General features: G+C 41.8%; 1 protein-coding gene across 1 annotated transcript; it reads left to right on the top strand.

Moving 5' to 3' along the window:
* Nucleotides 1-1,488: 1,488 nt before the first annotated feature.
* ca12 (carbonic anhydrase XII) lies at nt 1,489-16,364 on the top strand. The gene is made up of 9 exons (XM_080761898.1): nt 1,489-1,620; nt 2,377-2,397; nt 6,224-6,403; nt 8,747-8,889; nt 11,481-11,576; nt 11,678-11,741; nt 12,127-12,284; nt 14,592-14,718; nt 15,463-16,364. The coding sequence occupies exons 1-9, from the start codon at nt 1,557-1,559 to the stop codon at nt 16,161-16,163; spliced, it is 1,554 nt and encodes a 517-aa protein (XP_080618024.1). The 5' UTR covers nt 1,489-1,556; the 3' UTR covers nt 16,164-16,364.
* The last annotated feature ends 10,377 nt before the right edge of the window (nt 16,365-26,741 follow it).

Raw genomic sequence — 26,741 nt, 5'->3', positions numbered from 1 at the left:
TGAACTTGACCTTTCACTCTGTGAAACCACTTTGCCAAAAATAACAGATCTACAAGCTTGCTATTTTTGGCGAATGCCCCCCTCAGAATAAGGATGCTGGGGTTTAACACAAAGTTATTTTCAATCTATATCCTAATTCCTATAATGGAAACATATATTCTCTAAAGATTTCCTCGTGACATGCAGTATATTAGGGGGAAATATTTACATATTTATTTACGTAGCGTAATATGTCATAAATGTAAGTGCTGTAAAGTAGGCTACCAATGTAATTCTGGGATACCATAGACAAAGACATTATTTACATTGGTGCTCTGAAATAAAAATAAAATATTTGAGAACCTCTGCTGTACACAACTATAGATTGTTATAACTCTGAAGAATTGACTCTTGCAGTTCAATTATTACACTTTCCACATAGAAATAACACTGGATTTTGCTGTGATACAGCCAGTATATATCTAGGTGCAGGCTTTCTGTGTTTGTCCCATTAAGTGCCAAAGATTTAAATGGCATGATGCACAGGTCAGCACAGAATAGATAATACGTTTGTCCCTTTTCTTTGAACACATAGAGGCGTCGATATGCACTAACAAAATAACCTTTTGGATAGGGTTCAACTGAAGTATAGTTTTAAAAAGACTGAGAGACTATTTACATGCTATTTGGTTGTTTCAGCTAGCCTGCTTATTGACTCATCATGAGAGATTTGAATTTAGTATGCTATCTGATTATAATAATGAGATCCAGCTGCAAAGTTTAACTTGGTTAAATATTGTAAATATTGTGGAAAATAGCTGATCTTCAAGCTCACAATGCCTTGAGCTTGTAGATATTGTCTATTTTCACATAGTTTTTGCCTTTCTTATATAGCCTATTATTTGACAATTTGGCCAATGTTTTACCAGTGTTTGAGGGGCGCTAGCCCCTCCTATATGTCCAGCTTTGAGTGTTTGTGTAAACTAAACAGTTTGTTGATTACTTTTGATGCAGTGCAGCAGTAGCCTCATGGTCTCTTTCTTTCTTCCCCCCCCCCCCCCTCCTGTGGGTCCCTGATCGGTTTAGAACTACTTGCCTACTTCGGCAAATGCAGTAGCAGGTAGCAGTAGGCTAATCGACAAGTTGAATTGTCTACCACACACTTTCTGAAAACGGGAAAATGGTTACGGTAATTCACTGGAGAGGTTCAGTCAAGACTCAAGAGGCGCGTCCAGCTGTCCTGTAGCTGTCCTAATGGTGCATGTTTCATGGTAGAGCGGTGCACTGCAGTCGCACACTGACCGCTCTTTGAGGTTGCGCTATAATGAGTGACTTGGACTGACTTCGCAAGGATGCGGTGAGCGTTATGTTGAGCTGTCACTCTCCTCTCCGACCGGTGGTAACTCCTGTTCACGACTCCAGGAGGCTGGTTTGTTATGGCTCTGACGTCAGTAAAGAGCTACAAGGAAGCTGTCTGCTGTCATGTCAAGACTCTACTATAAAAGCCGACTTTGAGGAAGGAGGCAGGAGGAGGACACAAGTGTGGCTGTCTTTGAAGATCAAGCTCAGCTCCAAACATGCAGATTCTGAGCCTCACGCCCACCGTTGTCCTCCAACTGACTTTCTTCGCTGTCTTGCATGGTAAGAAGAACCTTTTGAGCTTTTCTTGGAAGGCCAAAAGCACCATTAATTGTTTAGTTACAGACAGCTAATGCATAGGCATACTCTTTCAGATAACCAAATCTTTGTCTTCTTCTTTTGGTGTGTGTTGTTTTCAAGAACATTATTTTAATAGACAGTGGGTGCAGGGATGAAAGTAGGGTGAAAGTGGCTTGAAGTTCTGAACTTCATATTATTTATCTCCTCATATTGTTTATGTTTAGCTATACCTTGATGCATCCCTCCATGGACACATGTATGCATTCAATGTATAGCATGTACAGTATTGTGTAGAAATTAAGCATTTGATATGCATATAAAATATTTATTTAAGTCTATTAATTTAGGCCTAAGGTGTTAATGTCAAAAATGTAAATCAATTTCAAACACAACAATTAGGGTAGTTTAATTGGAAAGTATAAATTACAAATGTGTAAAAACAGAAATTTCAATATGAATGTCAATATCAAACTCAATTGGCTCAGGCTGTTTATTGAGCATGGTGTATATAGACTCTTCTAGAGAATGATAACTTGCCTGCTGACATGTGTAGGCTACTACAACCTAAACACAATTATTGTAATTTCATTTAAAAACATCACCTAATTAAAGTTTCACTTGTGTGTTTACTGTTTAGTCTAAACAATTGGCATCCTTGTTATTTTGTGCACGTGCATGTCACATTCATACTGAATGGTGAAGCACTCGTCATTCATGTTAACTTTCTCTCTGTTTCAGGTCACAAATGGACATACAATGGTCAGTTACCTCTAACTGTTTTCCTCAACATTTTGTATTTCTACACATATTAGCCTATTAATTTGTTCACCCCCTCCACACACACACACACACACACACACACACACACATACACACACACACACACACACACACACACACACACACACACACACACACACACACACACACACACACACACACACACACACACACAAAGACAGAAAGGCTGAAAGGGTAATAATAATAATAATAATAATTATTATTATTATTATAATAATAATAATTATTATTATTATTATTATTATTATTACAATTATTAATATAATAATAATAATACATTTTATTTATAACTCAGTACGTTTGAAACACATCTCAAAGTGCTATACATCAAGAGAGGAAAAATGCAGTATTTAAAAGGACTAAAAGAAGAATAAGTCACCTATACATGGTCACCTAGACCTGGTCACCTATACATGCTAAAAGGTTAAAAGCACACAGGGCATCTAAAAGTCCAACTATAGGCAAATGCCTTGTTAAAAAGAACAGTAACCATAGTTAACTTGTATTTGTTTGTCTGTGAGTCAGACCTAGTATATTCCACCCAAAACAAAATATATAAATTGAGAATTAGAGATAATTTAGAGGCAATCCTGACCTGTAGTTGCATGGCCAAAAACGGAGTCATAGCATTGTTAGTGCATATAGCCTGCAGAGGTTGGCAAATCTGATGAGTTTTAAAAACCATTGTTTCGCCTTCCTATGACACAATGCAATTAGACAGCACGGAATACTGCCACCACCTCACTTTGACCAAGTTAGCCGGTCTACAAGCTCACAACATCAGAATAGGGATGCTGGGGTTCAAGTGGTAAAAGCCTGATTTCTATGTTGTCGTACAACAGCGCAAGCCACGTGACGCCGTCGTACGACATGCAGAGCATAATTTAAGTGCAACACTAGACTGTAGAGAGCTCTGCAATTACACCATTTCATAAGTGGTTGCCTTGCCTGCCGTTGGCTTTGTGGCTTAAAGGTTGTATGTGAACGGCTTCTTGAACCATACCATGACAAGCTCTTACATAAACAAAGGCACCAGAGACGACCACTTGATGTGTCACTGGTTTTCAACAGCCTGTTGGCTACACCTGTCCCCAGGGACACCATGTTAGACGGAATTAATAGAGAAATACAATCATTGTGCAATTGTCCCTAAATTAATTATTTTGTTAAATATTGTTTATATCCTAATCCACTGCACTGTTTAAGATGTGAAGTTGTGTTGCACAATTAAGACGAATATGAATGATTTGAAATTTTATGCTAAAGAAAATCCCACTTGTGTGAAGCGAGGGGCGTCTCACTTATTTTAACAAACATCGTACCATATGCTTCTTTAAAGTACTCTAAACAGTCTGTAGACTTGGCTGCCCCATGGTGTCATGTGGGATGCTGTTTTTTTTTTTACATTATTAAGTCCATAGACGTGACTTCCATATGACATCATTTCCAAAATAAAAAAAAAGTTTTCTGAAAACCTATATGTTTCAGTGATGTTCAAAATACAGAATGATCTGTATTTGGCTGCCGACCCCCATCTGAAAATATGTTTTTCCAGGGGACCCCTCCCCCCAGAAGCAAAGATTTGAGTTAGAAACGTTAGCTCTGAAAGAATATTCAAATATGTGCGCCATTATTTTTCACATTTTTACGATTTTTCAAAATAGCTAAAGTATAACATACTACTTAAAACACCAAAAGGGGTTCCCGTCCTGGATGGGATACAGTTCTTGAGTGCAATGTGGAAGATTTAATTACTGGTTACAAACAATCATTCCCTGAAGAAGGCCGAAAGGTCGAAACGTTGGATAATAATAAATATACAGCATCGTGGCTACGAGTGTGCGCCCTTTTTCTCATTTTTACTTACAAACAATCAAAGCACACAGAGATGTCCACAGCAGTTTACAGGCCTGACGGGGGCATCCTCACCTCGAGCACTCTGTGGGAGGACACTAGCTGCATGATGGTATACACCAGTGGTTCCCAAACGTTTCAGCTCAAGACCCAAAAGAGAGATTAGACATTTGCTCAAACGGGACCCAAACTAGTAGAAATAGCAGAACTACAAGCTCAAAACGTGTCGCTTTGCGGCACGTTGTGAGCTTGTAGATCGGCTATTTTCACCACTTCATAATTATTATTATTTTTATTTATGGAATGTCTTAGATTTGTCTGTTTGGTTGTTTTAAAATGTATACAATTTAAAAATAATAATATATTTAAAAAACTAAATCGTTTGAAATATATATATTTTTTCAACTGCAAGTAAAAGAAAACCCATACAAATTGGTCTGTGACCCACAAATGGGTCTCGACCCAGTGTTTCAGAACCAGTGGTATATTACACAAATCTGGATGGACTCTTGCTGAATTTACATAACAGAATGCCAAGGTTAAAAAAAAACTACAAGCAGTCAAGCTGTGCTAAAGGACACTTGAGGGCCACCACAGGCCACTGGCGTGATTACGAGAGGGCATGTTGGCTCTAATTAAAACAGCAAATGAACTGGACACTGGGGTAATTATAGCCATAAGAATAACTTAAGTTTCTTATTATAGGGAATACTTTGCCCAGCTTGAACTTTGAGCTTTTCCCTTGAGCAAACTGTATGCAGTGACTTCACACTCACATAATTCTCTTGGTGCCTTTCAGCATGTCATGTAGAATGAATTCAAATCTCTCTCTGTTATGTGACAGAGGTGGTGGTGGTGGGGGGACGTCATCTGTATCATTCATGCTTGCTTAATGATATTCATCTGGCATATGCTGAATGGTGGATTCCTTAAATGGACGCTGAATGGGCAAACTGTCATAACGTAACAGTGATGTGAACACACAGCTACATTCAGCACACTTTGTCTTTGTCTATTCAGATAACTGTTGAGGGTTGGCACTGTTCTACAGGGACATTCTTAGTTTCTACTGGAAGGCAGCATCTACAGTATCTAGCAGAAACGCCCAGTATGCATGCAGCCTCATTCTTTTGTCAACTCGCCAAATTTAAATATCACACACATAAATAGCTTCCTGATTTGTTTTTCTTCTCTAAATCAATTTGCAATGAGTATTTCCTTTCTCTGATTTCCAGGACCGCTGTGCACTGTTCTCTCTCCTTCAGGCACTCTTTCCTTGGCCAAAGACAGCGCTTACGAGCAGAGGTCCCATAAAGTGCGCAACTGCATCTGCAACAGTGGCCATTTTTGGTGTTGCGTTGAGTGCTTTATTGTAACCTCTCATTAGGAAAGAGAGAGAAATTCTCATTGGTTAGCCCCATTAGCATGCATTCAACAACGTGATCCTTTTTTATATAGATAGGAAAAATATCACTCCCGTGTGAAGGGAGGGCCGTGAAACATACCTTAGTTACCAAGAATGGTGGTCCCTTATTGGCCAAGGGTTTCCACCGACATACCGACAGCCGATTTGTTCAGACACATATGAAAATCTCCATTCATTGTCAATGGCATTTAATGTTTGTGTTAAGAATCTACACTATAGCTGTTTATAGGAGGGGTGAGCTCCCTCAATAATCAGAAACATCAATTTATACATCCATTTAAATGCTTTGCAGTAAAGGTACTTGTATACCAAGAGGTACTTGTCAACCTACCTCAAACCCTAACCTAACCCTAACCGCAAGCACGGGAGCAGCGCATGTCCGGCCGTTGTTTCCGCATGTCGGTCCGTTGGTGTGTCTAATCTGCGTGTGCATCCCTTGCATTTTGGTAGTAACAAGTACAGTTTTATTTTGGTAATTGTTTTGTCATTGGTACTATACTGCAGGGCCAGAAGGAGAGCACCATTGGCCAAAGCATTACCCTTTCTGTGGAGGAGCATTCCAGTCTCCAATAGACATCAAGACAGAGCTGCTAAGGTTTGACCCGACGTTGAGACCCATCGAGCCTCACAACTACAACCTGTCAGCCTATGAGGAACTTACTCTGGGAAACAATGGACATTCAAGTAAGTCACACAATTTGATCCATGAAATGCATCACAACTAGGGGTGTAACGGTACATTTTAACAGCGATACGATACGTATCACGATACATGGTTGACGATACGATACATGGACGATATTGGTTCATTATGGCGAAATTTTGAAATCGATACAGTAACCGATACAGTAACCATTTAGCAAATACGTTAAATTTGTGTGAAACTTGTGGATAGTGCAGGTTTTTTAAGGGTTACATTAATTATTATGGATATAAATAAGTAAACACAGTGATTCTCTGGCAAATACATAGACATTATATTTGAACACATACAGTATGGATGAACCCGTACCTTGACATGAACACAGAGAATACATTTAAGTACTTAGTATTGATTAAATTGATAATTTCCATTGCGAAATGATACGATACAAAGTCAAATGATGCAATACGATATTTACTGTTTACATATCGATATACTTCGATTTAAAATAAAATAAAATCGATATTTCAATGTTTCTATATCGTTACACGTTCGTTACACGTTCTGTACATTAAGTGAGCATTATTGAATATTCAGTAAAACCATGAAACTGGACTTAACACACACTCATATTAGGTTTGGACCAGATAATTGCCTGAGAACTGCTTCATTGTCTTAGTGGCCTAATTCCTGGGTCAACATAAAGAAAATTATAGGAGGCTCCACTTTCTGCATCAGCTGCAGCAATTTTCGGTAATAACTCTTATTATCTTTGCTGGCCTTTGACCCAAAGTAAGCGCACCATGTTTAGTCTCGGAAAGCAGAGACTAGTCAGTGGCCTTACAGTGTCTGGTGTGTCACAAAAAAATTGACTCTGTATCAGTTTTAGTTTTTCAATACGGTATCTATTTTTAACACACACTTTAACATAACTGCTACATCTAAATATAGCTTATGGTACAAACAATAGACAGCAAACAATACCCACACACCACAGAAGCCCTATTTATTTGAATTACTTGGGAACAAGAAAGTGTTTATTCTTCGCATTGTATCATTATGCTTTATTTGAACAGAGAATAATGCTGTGTGTCAAAGTTGGGTAGACTGCAGCACAACAGACAAAAACTGTTACCTCTTGCTTGAGGTTTGTCGAGGGGCCATGGTGCTACGTAAACTGCTACGTATAAGTAATTACTTGCGCAAGCAGAGCGTGCGTTGGCACCTCGACAGAGTGCATTTCCTGTTTTAAAATGGCATCTACAGGCTAATATGTCATGCCCTATGTTCGTCAGAGCATTACAATGGCTGTGACATCAGCAGAGATAAATTGGCACCTACCAGCATTCACTGTTTCGTCACCTGCCATCAACTGTGCAGACCAGACAAATGCTTATGCGTACAGTATGTCTGCCATCAGCTGAGTGGTATTATCAGTGTGACTTGTGTCCCTAAAATATGCAGAGACAGCAATTTTACTGTTGAGCATATAGGCAGGGGACAGGCCACTACATCTAAAAATAACACTTATGTGAAGTGAGGGGCGCCCAGAGTTTTGGGGGCACGTTGATGTTCTCATGTCTGTGAAAAATGAAATAAATATATTACAAAATGTATTTATATCAGCAAGATGACGTCTGACATTGTGATACTTTACCCTAAACAAATATTAAAGTCCATAGACTCGGCTGGCATAAATTATATTTACATTAAAATCCATAGACTTTGGCTGGGACAGGACATTTATAATTAGGCTCTTGACAAACATTAGACTTGTCTACTAGCCTGACGTAAGTTCGGAAAGCCATGCATTGGAGGGGCGATAGTGCCCCTCAAAAAACGGAACCTTGAGTTGCACGGTAGGTCTAACACTAATTCTCCACAGACACCTTTTTTGGCATCTAACTACTTCCACATACTTTGTGGAAGTGAGCATATATGAAGCAATATAGAACTGGGCATAACGGACAACGGATAAGGGTCCAGGGATCTCTTAAAGGCAATTGCATGTGACACGGTGATTGGTTTCATTATTGTAACGCCCAAACCACAAGCATAATGTAACGGGTAGCAGAGGTGTTTTAGGGATTTAGACAGGTGACCAAAATAGCCACTTTAGTGCGGGAACGCCCCTTCTCCAATTCTAAATCCCCAAATAGTGTTTAGAAAGCTAAAACGGAAATAGAGCCCCTAGTTCAAACAAGACAATGCATTCAAACCTCTGCTGCTTCCTTGGGGCGGCAGTGAATATGTCACCATCCATCATCACTGGATTAGAGAAATTTCTACTGTACATCATATACATTGCAGGTTTTCAGCGAGCCCGCACAGTTTCTGCAGGAACTGCTTTTCTAGTTGATTATACCTATTGTCTCTCTCCACAGTGCAATTGTCCCTTCCCTCCAGGATGTATATCTCTGGTCTGCCTCATCGTTACACCGCAGCCCAGCTCCATTTCCACTGGGGTTCCTCCAACAGGCCGGCTGGCTCTGAGCACACAGTCAAGGGCCACCAGTTTGCAGCAGAGGTAACCAGCATTAAACATCACTGTCTATTCTTCTTCTACTTCTTTTGTGTAGCATCGTCAAATGTCCAACTCAGTATCGAGTAGCCACGCCCCCTTGTCTCTGGTCCCACGTGGAAGAGGCCGGCCTCCGAAGGTGGTCTGTACAGGGGGCAGGTGTTAATTATGTGTTCGGCAGACTGCTCAGGCTCACCACACTCGCACACTGTCAAGCCCCACTTTGTTGATTTGGAGCAGCCGACTCCAGTGTGTAGGCGGTAGGGTCCATTGCCGGTGTGGTAGGTCCTCTCCTTCAATACCATCATCCGGGTTACAGATGTAGCAGTGGATACAGGAGGGCCCAGCAGACTCCCACTCCTGCTTCCAGGATGCCGCCAGCCATGTACTGGTGCATAAGTCCTCTGGGATGGAATGTAGCATCTCTTGTGCTGCCGTCGAGTCTGTTTGGAGGCTTTATTTCCACTGTAGTGTTCCACTGTACTGTTATTTCCACTGTATTTCCACTGCTGGCCTCTCCGACGAGAGGCCGGCCTCTCGTCGGAGGCTGGCCGGGGCAATTCCTGCAAGGACTGGCAGGTAGGACACAGGACTGTTCATTCTTGAGAGCTGGTATAATCACATTGCTTTGGAGATGTAGACAAATTGTTTGATAGTCTGATGACTGCAGTATATGTGACATCTTCAGAGTCAAACGACGTGACATGTTGTGATATTTTTGATCGGCTATTTTCACTATGAAACACTGTCTCGCGGCACAGTATAAATAGGTTTTAAGAGTTGCCTGTCTACATATTTCAGTCTCGTGGCAGATGTGCAGTTGAAGCAGTAGCATCCAAATACAGAAACCTCTTATCTTGCATCTTTATAGTATAATTGAATGCTTGTACTGTATAAAACGTTTGAAGCCATGATTCATTCTAATTAAAGAGGCGTGTAACCTTATAGGCCAAAGAAGATAGTTCACACCCACAACACCAGAGACATAGCATGTGCAACCCAGATTTGGCACAAACAAGGGACTAAATGAATTCGCTCAAGGGACTAATTCCATTCGCTCCCCTTCAAAACCGCTTTCAAAGGGCACCTACGGACGGCCGCAATTCGAAACGGCATGGCCCCCGTAAAATCTGAAACCCCCTTTCCCCTCCCTGTATATGTTTCTTTTCCCTTTTTACCTTCTTACATGATTTTTTTCGGCATTCGATTAGAGTATTAGATTATTAATATGTTTGGGGTTTTCAACCGCCTCTTAAAATGACTTGATCCTTCTCTGTCCTATTTCACGTGTCAAGCTCAGTAGACAATCCATGCACAACAGGATGAGTCATGCAGTTTGCTGCATTTTACTTTTGATACTTGGAAATAAGACTTCTGGAAAGAACGCTGCCACATATCACGGATAGTGATAAAAATAAAATGTGCATTTTTATCTATAATTTTGCATTTAATTTGAATCACCGCGGGGAGAGGCATGTTACAACATACAATTTTACAATTTAGGCATTTAGCAGACGCTCTTAATCCAGAGTGATTTACATTAAGCAATAACAAAAAGTATGGCATACATCACATATATAAAAAGTAGTTATCATGAAACATGCGTAAGCTAAGAACGTAACAGTGGAGTATCTATGTAAACTATACATACTATACTATATTATATTATATATATTATACATGTGTACTATAAAGTGCTATGACTACATAAAATGCAATTCTAGTGCTGTCTACGTAACATGCTATAAGTCTGTTTAAAATACTCTCTAAGTCTATATAAAGTGCTATATTTAAAATTAAGTCTACATAAAGTGCTATCTAAGGCGCTAGTGCCTCAGCCGACATGTGGCCAGTTATAGGGATCATGGTCCTGCTGTAGAGGAACCACATTTAAAGCATTGTGGTTTGACCTGCGTTTGTCAGTGGACACGTAGAGCGTGTGCATCCTTTCAACTGTCTCCAGGCTCCAGAACCACAGTCTCCTACTTCCCTTGATGACATGTTGTATTGGAAGGAATGGCGGAAAATTGAACATTTCCCATAAATTGTGGAATTGTCCCCCTTTTTCCCCATGGACAGAGCATACTGTAGCTAGTCCATAAATACCATCTCATCGCCACGTGCATGCCTATAGTCTACTTGCCTGCCTTTGTGGTGGTACATGAAATACAGTACTTATGCATTATCTACTCTTGTCGTAAATTGTGATAGACCACCCACTGGAGTATATACCATCCCAAAAAGAGGGTACGAAAGAAAACCAACAAGCTAACACTAAGAATGTTACTGTGCAGTTCCACTGTTTTCTATGTGTTCTTTTCATTTCATTTCCAGATCGACTTCTCACCAGTATGCTAATAATTTAACGTGATATTGCCAACTATGTCACTTCCAAATCCAATTAACACTCAGAGTATATGTGCAAAACATGCTATGTTTAGTGCAACACTTTGCAAGAAGCTGTTTATAAAGTCTTTAAAGCGGAGAGAATAATGTGAGCTAAAGATACAGTATCAGAGATATCTTTGAGATTAAGCTCTTACTGAAAGAACTTTAAAATGAACTTGGGGTTGATTTGTTTCCCTTTACATTCACAGATGCATGTTGTGCACTATAATTCGGACAAGTACCACAATATTTCCATGGCAATGGACAAATCTGATGGCCTGGCAGTGCTGGGAGTCCTGATTGAGGTGAGTGCTGGGGGGGGGGGGACGGGACGGGACGGGACGTAGAGTGAACTCGGTTCATAATGCATTGAGAACACATCCCTCTAACAGTGCCTCCTACACAGGTTGGCGAGTTCAATCCATCCTTTGAGAAGTTCCTGAGGTTCATCAATGGTATCAAATACAGAGGTAAGCTTAACAATTCACATGCATACTGTATCGTATCGTATACCCAGTATACGGTTTATTATATATATATATATTTTTTTCAACTGAATAGCTGGAAAATGGAAACTATGAGTTTACATAGTACACATATTACATGCATAAACTTTCCTTAATGGTTTCCGTATTTATTTATGATGTATTTTCTTTATTATTAAGGTTATTGTAGGGGTAATTTTGTATTGGGGGTGGGGAAGGGGGGCGCAGCGTGGGGGGTCGAGACATGGCCATAGCCTCAGCCCAAAACGTTGAGAACCCCTGCATTAGCCTTCATATGAGTCGATCAGCATTCAACCCTCAGCATCACTGCTGTATGCCTCATGTCACCCACAACACTGTCAACTGGCAGATCAGAGAGTGAAGGTGGCAGGTTTCAACATCAGAGCACTGCTGCCTGCACTTCTGGATGAATACTACCGCTACGCCGGCTCACTGACGACACCTCCTTGTTACCCTAGCGTGCTGTGGACCGTGTTCAAGAATCATATAACCATCTCCCACAGACAGGTATTTGACCACCACTGTGAATATAAAGTGCATATAGTATACAATACATTAAGTAAAAATCACACCCGTGTGAACTGAGTGGTGCAACTCTACCCCCCCCCCCCCCCCCCCCCCCAAAAGGCACATAAACGCCAAACAACATCAATACTTAATATGCCCACGGGCTAGGATATTTTATCTTTTACCAAAAATACACAAAAGCCCGGATTCATGGACAATACCATATGAAATTCCACCCGGGAGACCAATTGTGTCGGACTGTGGCAGCGAGACGTATCAGACAGCAGAGTTTATTGAATATTTCCTGAACCCACTGTCGATAAAACACCCCAGTTTTATAAAAGACACTTACGATTTTGTGGACAAAATTAAAGCTATTAAAGTAGGAAAGGAGGCCCTTCTATTTTCAATAGATATAGACAGCCTCTACACAAACATTGAAACAGAATCAGGACTACAAGCAGTCAGGGAAGTCTTTAGTAAATACCCAGACACAAGTCGACCAGAGGAGGAAATACTCCAATTACTAGACTTAAATCTAACCCAGAATGATTTTTCCTTTAACAACAAATTCTATTTACAAATCAAAGGCACGGCCATGGGAAAGAGATTTGCACCATCTTATGCAAACATTTACATGAGCATATGGGAACAGACCGCACTAGAAAAATGCAGAATTAAACCGACACATTACTATAGATTTCTAGATGATATATTTGGAATATGGGAACATAGCCAAGAAGAATTCCAGGAATTTATTGATGTTTTAAATAGCCATCATAGATCCATAACGATAAAATATGTGACACACACAGAAAGGATTGACTTTCTTGATGTAACAATCTTCAAGGGCCCAAACTTTAACACAAATGGGAAACTAGACTTAAAAGTATTCTTTAAAGAAACAGACACTCACGCCCTATTACACAAAACGTCATTCCACCCGACACACTCCTACACAGGAATAGTCAAATCACAACTACTAAGATTCCATAGGATTTGCACGCAAAGAAGTGATTTCAAAATAGCTTGTAAAACTCTATTTAATGCCCTCAGACTAAGAGGATACACTAGGACCTTCCTCCGGAAAGCCCAAAAAACCTTCTTAGAAATAAAAGTGCGAGATACAGGCCCCAAATTGGCCCTGATAACCAGTTATTCAACACAGAGCACACTGACACTAGCCAACAACAGAATAAAAAGGAATTTTGAGAACCGAACAGACGATCTTCTAAAAGATTATAAAATTATATCGGCCTACAGAAAAAATAAAAACCTTAAAGATTATCTAGTACACAGCAAGCTAAAAGAAATCAACACACCAGCACGCCAGGGACCAGAATACTTCAAACCCAAACAATTAGTAAAAAATAGAACCACAAAACGCGTCTTGGAGATTAAACAACAAATAACAGCCAGAACCAGCAACTGCATTTATTGAATCACATGTGAAAAATGTGGTTTACAATATGTCGGAGAGACAGGTAAAACAATAGGTACTAGGCTGGGACGACACAGATACAATATTAACAATGCCAAAAAGACAACCACAAGATTGGTGCAACATTTCATGGCGCACGGCATTGGAGCTCTAAAATGCACTGGACTTCAACACAATCCTAACTGGACAGTAGGACAAAGACGTTTTAATGAAAAACAGTGGATTAAGAACCTCAACACGGATTTTCCTCGAGGCTTAAACATGCCTAAAATTAGATCTTGAACACTAAAAAACTTAAACTCAGGATTAAACTGGAGAAATCTAAAAGTGATTGGATCAGACTTCCTTCGGATACATGGCGAATGCATTTATTCCTTGCATTGTGCCTACACATGTCGCGACCTGCGGTCGCGACATGTGTAGGCACAGTGCACTGAAATCTTTTAATTCCCCCCACACACACACACACACACACACACACACACACACACACACACACACACACCTCTCTCTCTCTCTCTCATTAGCAGGCAACAGTGCAGCCCTCTCTCTGTTTCTGGCACAACAGCAGTCATATACTGGTGCTCATTAACGTCACATAGATAGGTGAACACGGACATTGCTGTTCCTTGGAGTGGTTGCACCACTCAAAAATAGCAAAAAGACATTAAAAGTGACAATATCTAAAATTAAGGAAAGGACTTGATATAAAAGTATGTTTTCAGATTAAGTGATTTTAAAAGATTTAAGATTTTGCTAGCCTTAGATCCTCAGGAATAGGTCGTTGCAAAGAATTACATTGTAATGCCTTCTAGCTGTGGAAAATCTCAGTGTCTAATGTGGTTTGTTTTGTTGTGTCTCCCTAGTTTATGAGCCTAGCAACTGCCATGTACTCCTCCCATGTCCAAGACTCCGCTCCAGTACCCCTGAATGGCAACTTCAGGAAACCGCAGCTCACTGACCACCGCCTTGTCCTGGTCTCCTTTAAGGACGGTAAGTATGGTCTGGACAATGGGTTTGGTGTGGCCTATTGTTTGAGCGCCTTAAAGGCGCTATATAAATGCACCATTTTACCATTTATGGGGTAGAATTTACCATACGTATGTGATGAAATGGCATAGCATCCGTGCTGCATTGAAATGGCTTATGAACGCAGATGAGTTGTTGTTGTTAATCCTCCTGTCCTCTGCTGGGAAAACACTGTCTGGCACTGGCTTCTGCTTGTACATTATCACCTGCTTGTGGTCAAGCTGTTACCTTCATGTTATTCATAACCATTTGAGAGTTGATTGACATGGATGTTCTTGTTGGATAGTATGCCGTCCCTCAACACAGCACAAATGCCTTTTTCCATAATGAGATACTCAGCACATAAATCTGTCCTCAAAGGCCTGATTTTAGTCAACGCTGGCTTACCGGCTGTGTGGACGTAAATATACCATACGCTGTGGTATGACAAGAATCTGCATGTTCTCCTCTTCTTCAGAGCTTCCACTTTACAGGGCTGATTCTGATTCTCTAATGGCAGATCTGTACTGACACGCGGCGGAGCAACCTTTTGCTCTTCTGGCTTTCTTGACGAGTGGTGCTCAGCAGGAGACAGCTCTGTCCTTTCACTGTACCAGCAATGCTTCATGCATGCTGGGCCTGTAGGTCCAAAGGCACACTGTATAGCGTGAGAATATCCTTCGAGCTGGGTTGTTTAACAAGTTGTGATTGGCTTTGTGTCCGATGCAGGCAGAGGACTGCACGGTCCTCTTACAGTTACATCTCCACTGGTGAGGAAGCGAATCATTCAGCAGCTGCTGGTGGGTGACCTGGCAGACCTGGCTGACGAGGGGCTCTACAGGCTCCTACCGCAGGCTGCAGCGAATCCCCCCGCCACTAGCAACAAAAACAGCCTGTACTTCGGCACCCCGGCCAAGCCCAAACAACAACAACAGTGGTTGAACCCCTCGCTGCACAAGAAGAGCCCGAGTAACCGCTACGTGGGAATGTCGGGGCTGACGGAGGACACGCTCTGCTACGTCTCAGTGGAGCAGGAAATCATGCGTCAGCTGAGGAGGTCTCACAGTGAGAGCGAGTTGGTTCAGGCTCTCAGAGATGCCATATTCCCTGAGCTCAACCTCAAGAGTTACCTGGAGTGTAAATCAGATCTCGCCCTCTCCACCGTCAGACTCATTCTCCGCGACCGGCCGACAGACGAGGCTACTGAATTGGAACGCTCTCTGACAAGAGCCACCATGGGGCTGAGGAAGTTCCCCCAAGGAATGAAGCAACCTGTGCCACAGTCAAAGTATGAACCTCTCCCACCACTGACAAAGTACGAACCTCTGTCACCACTAGCAAAGAATCAAGGATTCCATCCTGGCACTCTTCCCGGGAAGACCCAGGGTGCTCAATTTACCTGGATCCTGCCTATGGAGGTGGAAGACTAGAGAACTTGCAGACAACATATTGTGCATAGCCCTAAAGCATGGTTTTGTTACATTCCCCAGCAGATGACAATGTGTTCCAGAATGAAAGACTGATGAACACATTGTACTGTAGCCAAAACTTCTCCTGATCAAACTGTCATCGCCTGATGATACCTTTTTAACAAATTATTTTACATTAAATTATTGTTTGTAGTACATGCACATCGTTGTTCGTTATTGTTGATTTACTACATTTACAGTGGAAATCTATTCCGGCGAAGGCACAAGAAATGATAGATACTCAGGAAGATATTTGTTGTAAGAATGATGAATGAGGAAACGTCTCAAAATGGACATTTTGTCTCTTTGGAGAGCTTTGCATTGCTAAACACTTTACTTTAAATGGACCGTGATGCCCATGATGAGGGCAGAACTGTTTTAAGCATTATTGTCTTTTGCCTGGAAATCTGTATACGTGGAGTTACATGTAATGCACACAGAGACCAGAGACCTGCAAGGAAAATGGTTACTATGCAAACGTTTGTTCTATGGCAGAGGAATTCTGGCATAGGGAATAGTAATGGTCTCGGACAATGGACAAGGCAGCTATAGTAAACCATTGGAATTGAGAAAGCTGAAGCGTTTAAAGACCTCTGGTTTCACAATTGTGCCGCTCGTCTAAATGCCTTTTAAAATAAGTAACACTGCAAGATGTGCGCTGTTTTCTGAATAAAGGAATTATGTGTGAAGCAAACATGGCAGCTCTTTTTCAATACCTTTCTATACCAGGTGCAAAGCATGTTTGAGAAGAGACTGAGGTGATAGAGGGAGGTGTGAAACTGGTTGTCAGTCAACAAACCTATTTTGTTGCATAAAAAATATAAATGTAATTATTTTGAGTGGAAAAATTCAGCCGCTACCTTTTAAAGAACTGACCTTGGTGACTTACTGATGATTAACTTGCACTTACTACGCCAATAGTATTATTTGTTCAATGTGACTCATTCTGACACTATCCTCATCTAGTGTGTCATAAGTATGACAGTGTGTGATGTCTTTTCCGTTGTGAAATTTCATTTACATTTTCACTCTTCTCTCTTTTTCTGCAACTCAGATGACCTTTCTTGGATGAACCTTGGTATGTTACTCTTGCGTGTATTTTACATCTTTACTGTCTGTGTTATTAGAGCCCGACCAATGCCAGATTCTTACATTCAACACCATTCCCAATGTTGGAGAGTCTTATAGACCACCGATTACGGATGTTTAGCCGATATTTTTTGTAATAAAAAAGGGCTAAATAAAAATAATTTTACTGTCGCATTGGCTATTGTTAAAATTTTGATTCCGGATCTTTTCGAAAATTTTCTTTGTGCCCAAAATAGGGACACCAAGTTGTAAGTGGTTCAAATTTGGACACAACTATTGCTGATACTGATGTTATCAAATAAGTCAAATAATGCGATATATCGGTCGGGCTCTAATCTGTCTGTATACCTTCAGCATGTCGCCCGTTCCTTCACTCATGATGACTCCAGCTTCCTCTTAGGTATACTGGCCAATAATGTCAGTTTTACCATAATGCACACTGGACTGTAGGCTACTAAAACATGCTTGTCTTTATCAAGTACCAAGTAACATTCAAGCACAAAACCCCAGATTACAAGAACATACCTACAGTCAACCTACCTAACTACCTACCTACAGTACCCATCCACCTACCTACCTACCTACCTACCTATATACCTTCCCACGTGTATACCTACCTAGCTACCTACCTACCCACCAGACCTTCTTCTGGACAAACAATATGTCAACACGAAGTCATACTTCTCTAATTTTTATCTTTGTGTTATCAGTTTCCTCCAGCAATAACAACTGTGTCACGCAGTGTGGAAATATGAATATTGAATATGCACACAGCTTTGAGCACAGATGATAGTAAAATATACAAGACCAATTGCTGTCATCTGTCTGGTGAATTATGACCAACACACTTTCTCCAGCTATAATTAAACTGACACGTTTGTTTTGTAAAAACCCCTAAACCAAAGAACAAAAAATGTGTTAACACATAATTTGTATAACCACTGAAATGTTTGAAGCGTGCCGTGCATGTGGATTTTGGTTTGGCTTGTGTTTGTTGACTGTTCTTCTCCAAGTCTGTCCCATTAAAAACTCAGTCACTTGTGCACAAATAGGTAGGCTACACAATCATACACTATCCCAATGGAAGGGGTGAAATCGCCTCATGCGCTGAGTGAGCAACTCAATGCAAGTGGATGGGAGGATAAATCCAGTGACGTCTCTATTATATTCTGTAAGACTTCCATACTTCCTTCACAGGGGTTACCGATGATACTAATGATGGCTCTGTTCCATTCTGGTCAACCAGAGTCAGCTGGGTGCTGCTATTGTGCATGTTGGCTCACTGGAAAGTTGAAACACTCTGCTATCCAAATGGCCCCGTATGTGTGTGAGAGTGTACTACAAATGGAACCAAATGGACCTGCAAGGTTCCATTTGGTTCCATTTGTACACTTCCAGAATTATGGGGGTCCTATTAAAATGTTTGAGAACCACTGCACACTAAATGGAACAGAACCTTAATTAGTAGGCCTATCATCGGTAACACCTGTGAAGGAATTATGGAAGCGGCCCAGAAGTAGGAAGAGTTATTCTGCATGCATATAGCCCATTATTTCAGTTCCCCTTGTTGTCCTTATTAGTATTGCTTCCATGCTTTACAGGTGTACTGGTCCCTATAGTGATGGCTTCAGCCCTGGGACTTGTTGTCATTGTCTCTTTAACATGCGGTCTATTAAAGAAATACAGGTAAGTTAAAGGAAACATCCCACTATCATAACGGTTACAAATACAATCTACAGTTTAGTTAAAACAGATAAATAAGTGCTGTTAATGCTGATAATCAGCAATAAACTAACCAAAAAACGTGAGTTTAAGTAGCCTAGACTATTTGAACTTCATAGTTTAGATAGTTTCTATCTGTGATGTGTAGACCGCAGTGCATGTTTTATTTTCTATTAAGTAAATATATATCACATCCGTGTGAAGTGAGGGGCGCTCTATATCATCGTACATCATCATGACGTAAAATAGACACTGTCTATGCCTATTTGCTCAGACACTATGGTGAAAAATACTCTTTGGCAATATTCATTGTCAATGGGAAATTAATGTTTGTGTAGGACAAAGTTTGTACACTAAAAGCTGGATATATAGGAGGGGCTAGCGCCCTTAAAAAATTCAGAAACTTAGAGGGCAGCAGTGATACAGGTACAGTAAGTAAGAGATGTCACACAAGAGGGAGTGTTCTACAGTATTCAGCATAGTCTGTGATTATGTTCCTAACTTGGCCTGCGGGCTCGTGTCTGCTGCCAAATCCCAGCCATGCAGAACAGCACAACCATGTCATATTAACCCGAATACAGAGCTGGAGAACATCTCTGTCACGTTCCCACCTTGGGAAACAATTAGGACCCTGGGAACATAAGACCCTATAGGAGAGAGCGTATAGCTGAGGAACATGGAACTGGGAGCCTTTCTTATGTTCACCGTATAAAATAAATTACAATTTAGGCATTTAGCAGATGCTCTTAATCCAGAGTGATTTACAGTAAGCTGCAAGAACAAAAACATGCATGGTAGTACATCAAATAAATAAATAAATCATACGTAAGCTATGAACCTAACATCCATCTAACAGTGGAATATCTACAGTATATAATGAAATGACCACATCATCATCACCTTTATACTCTGGAGTAAGTTGAGGGCAATTAAGCTCTTATTTTCAACGTAGCCGAAGCTATAGTTACTTACATGCGATGCTTTTGCCAATGATCACACTTACAGCTACTATAAGGGTTAAGAGGGGAATCTTCAACTTTAAGACATACATTTGTCATCCAGTACGTGTTGTCTTGTTGTGCATCAGTGGATGCTACAGGAAAAGGTTCCACTACTCCATCTGGTTCAATCATTGTATAAACAATGACTTGCTGGAATTTCAGCAGCCTACATTTTATGGCTTTTAAGACTTCTGGTAATGTTTATAGGGATATAGTGCATTTATTAGTTGGATTTAATAGGACCAGATTTACTTGCACCACTCTTAGTCACACAAGGGTATGGATTAAATTGAGAGCAAGTCCCCCCCCCCCCTCTGATCATGTGTAATAATAAACATTACAGTCAGAGCAAGGGACATTTAAAGAGAGCAAACAATTTGATGTACTGGTGCTTGAGCGATAATCTGATATTGCTGTGTACGTTTTGTTCTTGCCTCTAAACCATAATTTGTTCAGGACTCACAGCTTGTTTTACTTCATGCAGTAGTAAACAGCCCAAACCACACCAAAGGGTCGGGTTGGGACAAAACCGTTTTTAAGGTAGACCACACCAATGCAACTCATTCAGGGCCGGATCTACCATATGGGCAACCAGGGGTTATTTTTTAGCTCCACAGAATTTCCCTGCTAATCCGAATGAAATAAATGGTGTCTAAAAAGATAAATGTTTTATTGTTGGTGAGAAGGCAGCTGAAAAGTGCAATTGTGTGGGGGGGGGGGGGGGGGGGGGGGCAATATGCGCGTGCACAAAGATGTACATGTGCATGTGAAGGGGGGCCCTTCGAGCTTCAGTGCCCAGGGGCCCTCAGGTGTTAATCCGGCCCTGAACTCGTTGCAATGGTGTGGTTTACCTTAAAACTGTTGTGTCTCAACCCGACCCTTTGGTGTGGTTTGGGCTTTGCCACTTTAGTCATGTACTGTAGCATGATAGTATACAGTAGGGGTATTTTGGGGGATTTCCTTTTGATTCATTGATAGTACATTTTTATTTCAGGCTATTCTTATGTTTATTTAGGCAAAGGTTCAGTGTGCTTTAACTAATTAAGCCCTATAAACAAAATAATCCCACCTATCCCACCTACCGATGACATTCCTAAAATAGGAACATCAGGCTAGCGTTATTTAAATATTTTTTCTGGTTTAAGGTTAGAAACTGTTCTGAAGGCTGATGGCTGCAATTAATGCACTGCACATACAACATTTTCATAAATAACAGTGGAATGACAAGTATACTTGCATGTTTATCCTCAGATCTGGCGCCCACCAAGAGAAAAACAATGATGTCAGGTACAACATCAGAGAGAAAGACGAGTATGGCTCACCGGTGTAGTAGCTTGTCGTTCGTACTGGAAGAACACCATTCTAAGCCGGAACCCGCACAGGAAAGAGCCCTGTAAAACCTGAACCAGAACCTTCCAAACCCCAGCTAAACCATTGTCTTGTGTTGCATGTGTTCTGTTGTATGGGGCCGTGTGGATGTCCACGATAGCAATAGCATATAGCCAGTGCAGAAGGTAAAGTTTGCGTGCAACTCACACATTTTGGAAAGCAAAACTGTTGTTGCTGTATTTTTCCCCAGTCACATTGCACTTACACAGTTGTTTTTCGATTTGCTGTTTTGGTTGGTAGGAAGAACACAGTCGCCTGCATGCTGTGGGCAAATTGAAGAGGGTGTTTTTTATGCTGTGTGGCTATTTCCTTTGAGTATAGGAAGGAACAGCTGCTGTCCCCTCTAAAGTCCTCCTCATTCATCCGACATGGTGTGTTGCGTTTCTCACACACAGAAGCAAGGAGAGAACGCTGACATGCATGCATGGCAGGTTTGAAATGGCAACAGATGATTCTCAGGTCAAGTTTGACCGTGTTTGGCCTCTGTGCCCTTCTGCTGTCCAGACATGGTGGAAAGTGCAACCGCAGTCCAAACAATAGGGGGGATAAAGAGTCGACAGACATCCCACTGATGGTAGGGTGGCCCGAGAGAGGGATGGGCTATGCCACAACATGCTTCAACCAACCCTGTACTTAGAGCTGCTCTATGGATTTTTATAATAAAAGGGCGCTTAGCCTCCCTACAATGCCCAGAACCACACTGTTCCTTCCCTGTGTGAATAATGCAGAGAAAAAGGCTTTTGTTTCTCTGAGCTGTACAGTATGTGGGCTGACCCCGGACCCTGACCTCGCTCTGCCATGGCGATCACAAGACTAAACTCCCCGGCAGTTTGCTGACCTTCTCGGGATGTAGGCTACATACAGTAGAGTACAGTATACTAGAGCAGGGCTGCAGGGGTGGGCAACTTTGACGATGGAGAGGGCCACTATATTTCCTGCACACTATATTTCCACACTGGTTATCAATGTCTGTTCCGGGGACCACCAGGGATCCAAATGGAGAGTGTACAATTGGAACCAGTTGTTTAATTATTTGGTTATCAAATGGGAGTCTGTGGGTCCTTGAGATGAATTGTGCCATTCTTTGAAACTACATTTATGGCTACAGATCCTTGCATGCACATGTATGTTAGGCATGTTAAGACCTTATTAGAAAGACATAACTGAGCCAAATAAACAGATACATTATTTATTGGTTAGTTTCATGGGGGAAGTTTGAAGAAATTCGTAAAATGAGGAAATGCCAATGGGTCTGGTCTCTCTTCCCACTGGTTGTTATGAAAGGTAGACTAAATAATGTACTAGTACTAGTGAAAATAATTACTGGGTGACTATTTCCCCATAATTAAGTTGTAGTGGTGGCTTTTAATATTCTCCCACACTGCGTCATTTACCAGGCCCCCGACACAGACCATGTCGTCTGCCCATTGCCGCTTGTGGTCTTATCTTACATTGATGTAATGTCGGCTTGCATAGTGTCACAATCATCCCAGCAGAAAAACAAAACACTATAAATGCTTAATTGTGTTGTCAACTTGTCAGCTTGTAGATCAGCTGTCTTCGGCCGGCGACACCATCGTGTGACGAAGTGTAAATCGCTTAAAAACAAGGCTTGAAATAAAAATGAGATGGCCGTGAGATCTATCTGTTTGTGTGGATCATGCGTTTATAACTTGCCTCGTTCACAGTTATTTGTGACTTGGTAAAGTGCCAGTGTGCCACTGTAGTATTGTTAAGGTGTTACATAACTGTACATGTTTACAATAACTTTCACGCAGAATCTGAGATTAAAGTATCATGGTGTTAAAACTGGAGTGTTTTTTTATTTCCTTACCATGTCATATTAAAATTGACTACTGGGAGCACTGGCGGGCCGCGGGACGACCAGCTGGCAGACTACAGCCACGTTATTAGGACTCAGACATAACCATAAACTAACCCAATAAGGCTGTATACAAGCATGACATGTCACTATGACACAGACATAACCATGAACAAATTGTCTACTGGGATGCCACGTAGCCTAGGCCCATAGTGGCCCGGCCGAGTTCTAGATATGTGAGGGCCGCGACGCGTGGCTGCCTGAACGAAGTCAACGAACCTTTAGTAAATCATAAAGCCTTGATCTTGTTCAGCACAATACAGTAATACACAAATACATCTATGGAGTTCTTACTTGACTTGATCTATGGGGTTCAGTGGTTTAATAAATCTTAGAATTATGGAATACTTTTACAAAAAATAAAAACATTTCTATCACCCTCGCCATGTTTAAAACCACACTCAAAACCCTACCTAATCCAAATCCCTCTTAATCATAGTGGTTTTTATTTTGTTTCAGTTTTTTGTAAAGCGTCTTTGATTATTACAGAAATATAAAGGGCTATATATATGTATTTATTATTGTATTTTATTTAACTCTTATTACATTACGATAATGCTAAAGTTTATTGTTGAGGAAATGAGCAGAATTCATGTCAAAAACAATTCTGGGAGAAGATCACCACACATGATATTATTGCCCCAGGGAACGGAAAACAATTTGGACAAAATTGTCCTGCCCACTTGTAAATGGTGCCAGTGTCCTCTATGCAATCAATGTATTCAGTAGTACTGACTAGTAATGTCAGTATATGCTCTTATTCACACTTATGGGAAGTGCAGTTCTAATTGTCCGTTTGTAGTTCTGTCTACAGTAAATGTATTGTTGAATATTCATACATTAAAAAAGCTAAATATATAGGACACAATCAGAAAAACATTAAAAAGGCCAATCCGGCCTAACATGTCACCATATCCCAACAGGTGTGCCATCAGAATATGGTGCATTTTTATAGCACCTTTATCCAAGGCACTTTTATAGATGTGCATAGATGTGCATTACATTCACACACACATTCATAGTCCAGTCCCGTCCCAGACGGCATGACACATTATGAGTATAATTTATCACCATATATTTCACTGTGTAGGCTAGTTTATTAATGGAACACATTGATAAAGGTCCCCCCTGCTGCGTTTCCAATTGCTGCGGATGACAGTGTGAAGGCAAACCGCAGCAAATTAAATATGCAAGAATCGCTCCGCCCATTCGCATCAAGTCTACCGAAGTATTAGGTGAGAATGTGACCTCAGAGTCCAGGCAGGGACTGAGCTTTATGGGTCCAGGTAGCTACGCCTCCAAGGTGCCACAGCCCACAGGACTGATTAGCCAATAGAATCCAAGTAAGGGCCAATCAGGCCCTCCTCTCAAGGTGGCAGCTCATTAGGGACACATCACTCATCATCTGCAGGGGACAGAACTGAGAACTTAGAAGCAACACACAGTACCAAGCAAAATAATAGGCGTCCCTATAACCTAGTACAGCTAAGCAAGCCTACTAATACATATATATAGATAATAGCATTAGCCCTATATATATTTATCACTAGGCTACTAATCAAACACAATAACAAATACAGCCAACGGCTGTTACACCAGATAAACTAGATTTCAGTCAGTGAAGTGACCTTTGGTGCATATCTAAGAGTTTTCAACACACATGTATAGTAAAACAATAACACCGATATGACTGCATGTGAGTTATATTAATCAGCTTAGCAAGGCTGCTCACTTATGGGAGTTTGCGCCCCCTAGCGTAAACACAGAAGCATTATATAAACTCACAGACAATTTTGGCTGGGACTTTGAGACGTGATGACGTTGAGAACCGCCCACCGGTGCGCTAGTATAAAAGCGCGTCAACGTCCCTTAGTCTCCATTCATTTGTTTCTTCTCATGTGTGTAACACAGCGCAAGCGAAGTCTCCCTAAGGTTTAGCATCTGAGTTATTTCCACAAGGACGAGAAAACTTCTCGGTACCGCGGAAACTGCTTTCCTAGAGGCTTCGAGAAGTAAAGAAAAACGGTAAGTCCTTTTTCCATAAACCAAGGTTAATAATAACTTGGTGGGTAATGTAACTTGTGTGGTGGCTCGAGCCCTGCTAAGTTTCTTTACCCGTGTGACGGTCTTTGACACGGCTAGCAACAGCGTGTTTTTGCTTCCACACAAACTTCGGTGACTTAAGGTCCCGGACGTGTGACGGGCTAGAAACGGTCTCGACCCTTTGCTAGTTTCCACACGTGTGCCGGCATCGGTGGCTGCTACCATTAGCCTGCTATAGCCGACACAACACACGCACGTACCGCGGCCTCGAAGCCCGTGACAGCGTGGTGAGCTGCACAATATATAGTAATATTTCTGCTTAGCTCTCACGTCTGTGTCGACGGCCTGCTTTAACAGCTAGTGTAGCCGACACAGCACACGCACGTCCCGCGGCCCCGAAGCCCGTGACGGCGTGGTATTCTGAACAGCATATAGTAATATCTCTGTTTAGCTCTCACGTTAGTGTTGACGGCCTGCATTAGCAGCTAATAATAGCGCTTTTTTCGGCCTCCACATACAACGCCCCGCGGCCCTTCTAGTGGCGGCGCGGTATTCTGAACAGCATATAGTAATATTTCTGTTTAGCTCTCACGTTTGTGTTGACGGCCTGCATTAACAGCTAATAATAGCTCTTTACTCGGCCTCCACATACAACGTCCCGCGGCCTTTCGAGCCCGCGGCAGCGTGGTGATCTGAAACGCGCAGCCTTGTGAAACTGGTTGATTAAACTCGCGGTTACTGTTGTAACCAGCGTTATATGAACCAGCGAGCCCTGCCTGTAACGTGTTCGCGCAGCCTTGTGAAACTGGTTGATTAAACTCGCAGTTACTGTTGTAACCAGGGTTATATGAACCAGCGAGCCTTGCCTGTAACGTGTTCGCCCACGAAGCCTCCACCTACGTGGCTGCTTTTAACTCTGCTCTTCGTTTCCACGTGCTTCCTAGCCTCGTGTGATGGCAGAGACCACGACCCGTCGCCAACGCCGCCACGCCCGGGCGGACGCTCACAGCCAGTGCATGCAAAGGGCGTGCAAGACCTGCAAGGGCCTGCTCGCCCATGACGACTTGCATGACGAGTGTCTCTACTGCCTGGGCTATGGCCATGCTGTGGAAGCGATGGAAAACCCGGAGCGATGCCCGCATTGCTTCACCTTTTCCGACTTTCTGAAGCGTAGCAGGCAGAAGCGCGCCCACAGGGCGTACCGAACCCAACGGGACGCCCACGCACAGGGGAAAGAGGACGAGGCCCAGCGTCAGGAAGCCTCTAGGGAGGCAGCTGACCCTAACCGCTACATGGAGGCGCCGCTCTCCGACGCCCCTGACGTCGTCATCCTTGCAGACGACGACGCGGGCCGGGTACAAGCTCTCCCAGAGCGCGACGCTGAGATGGACTCCGACGAGTCCTCATCTCAGG

The sequence above is a fragment of the Protomyctophum bolini genome, assembly GCF_963924005.1.
Source record: "Protomyctophum bolini genome assembly, chromosome: 4".
NCBI lineage: Eukaryota > Metazoa > Chordata > Actinopteri > Myctophiformes > Myctophidae > Protomyctophum > Protomyctophum bolini.
This window is presented reverse-complemented; position numbering and strand designations above follow the sequence as displayed.

What these genes read in the sequence shown, in the direction of transcription:
- ca12 (XM_080761898.1), top strand. Translation starts at nt 1,557, where the DNA reads ATGCAGATTCTGAGCCTCACGCCCACCGTTGTCCTCCAACTGACTTTC. An exon ending in GCCACCAGTTTGCAGCAGAG is followed by an intron (nt 8,890 to 11,480) that starts GTAACCAGCATT and finishes TTACATTCACAG; the next exon opens with ATGCATGTTGTGCACTATAA. An exon ending in TAACCATCTCCCACAGACAG is followed by an intron (nt 12,285 to 14,591) that starts GTATTTGACCAC and finishes GTGTCTCCCTAG; the next exon opens with TTTATGAGCCTAGCAACTGC.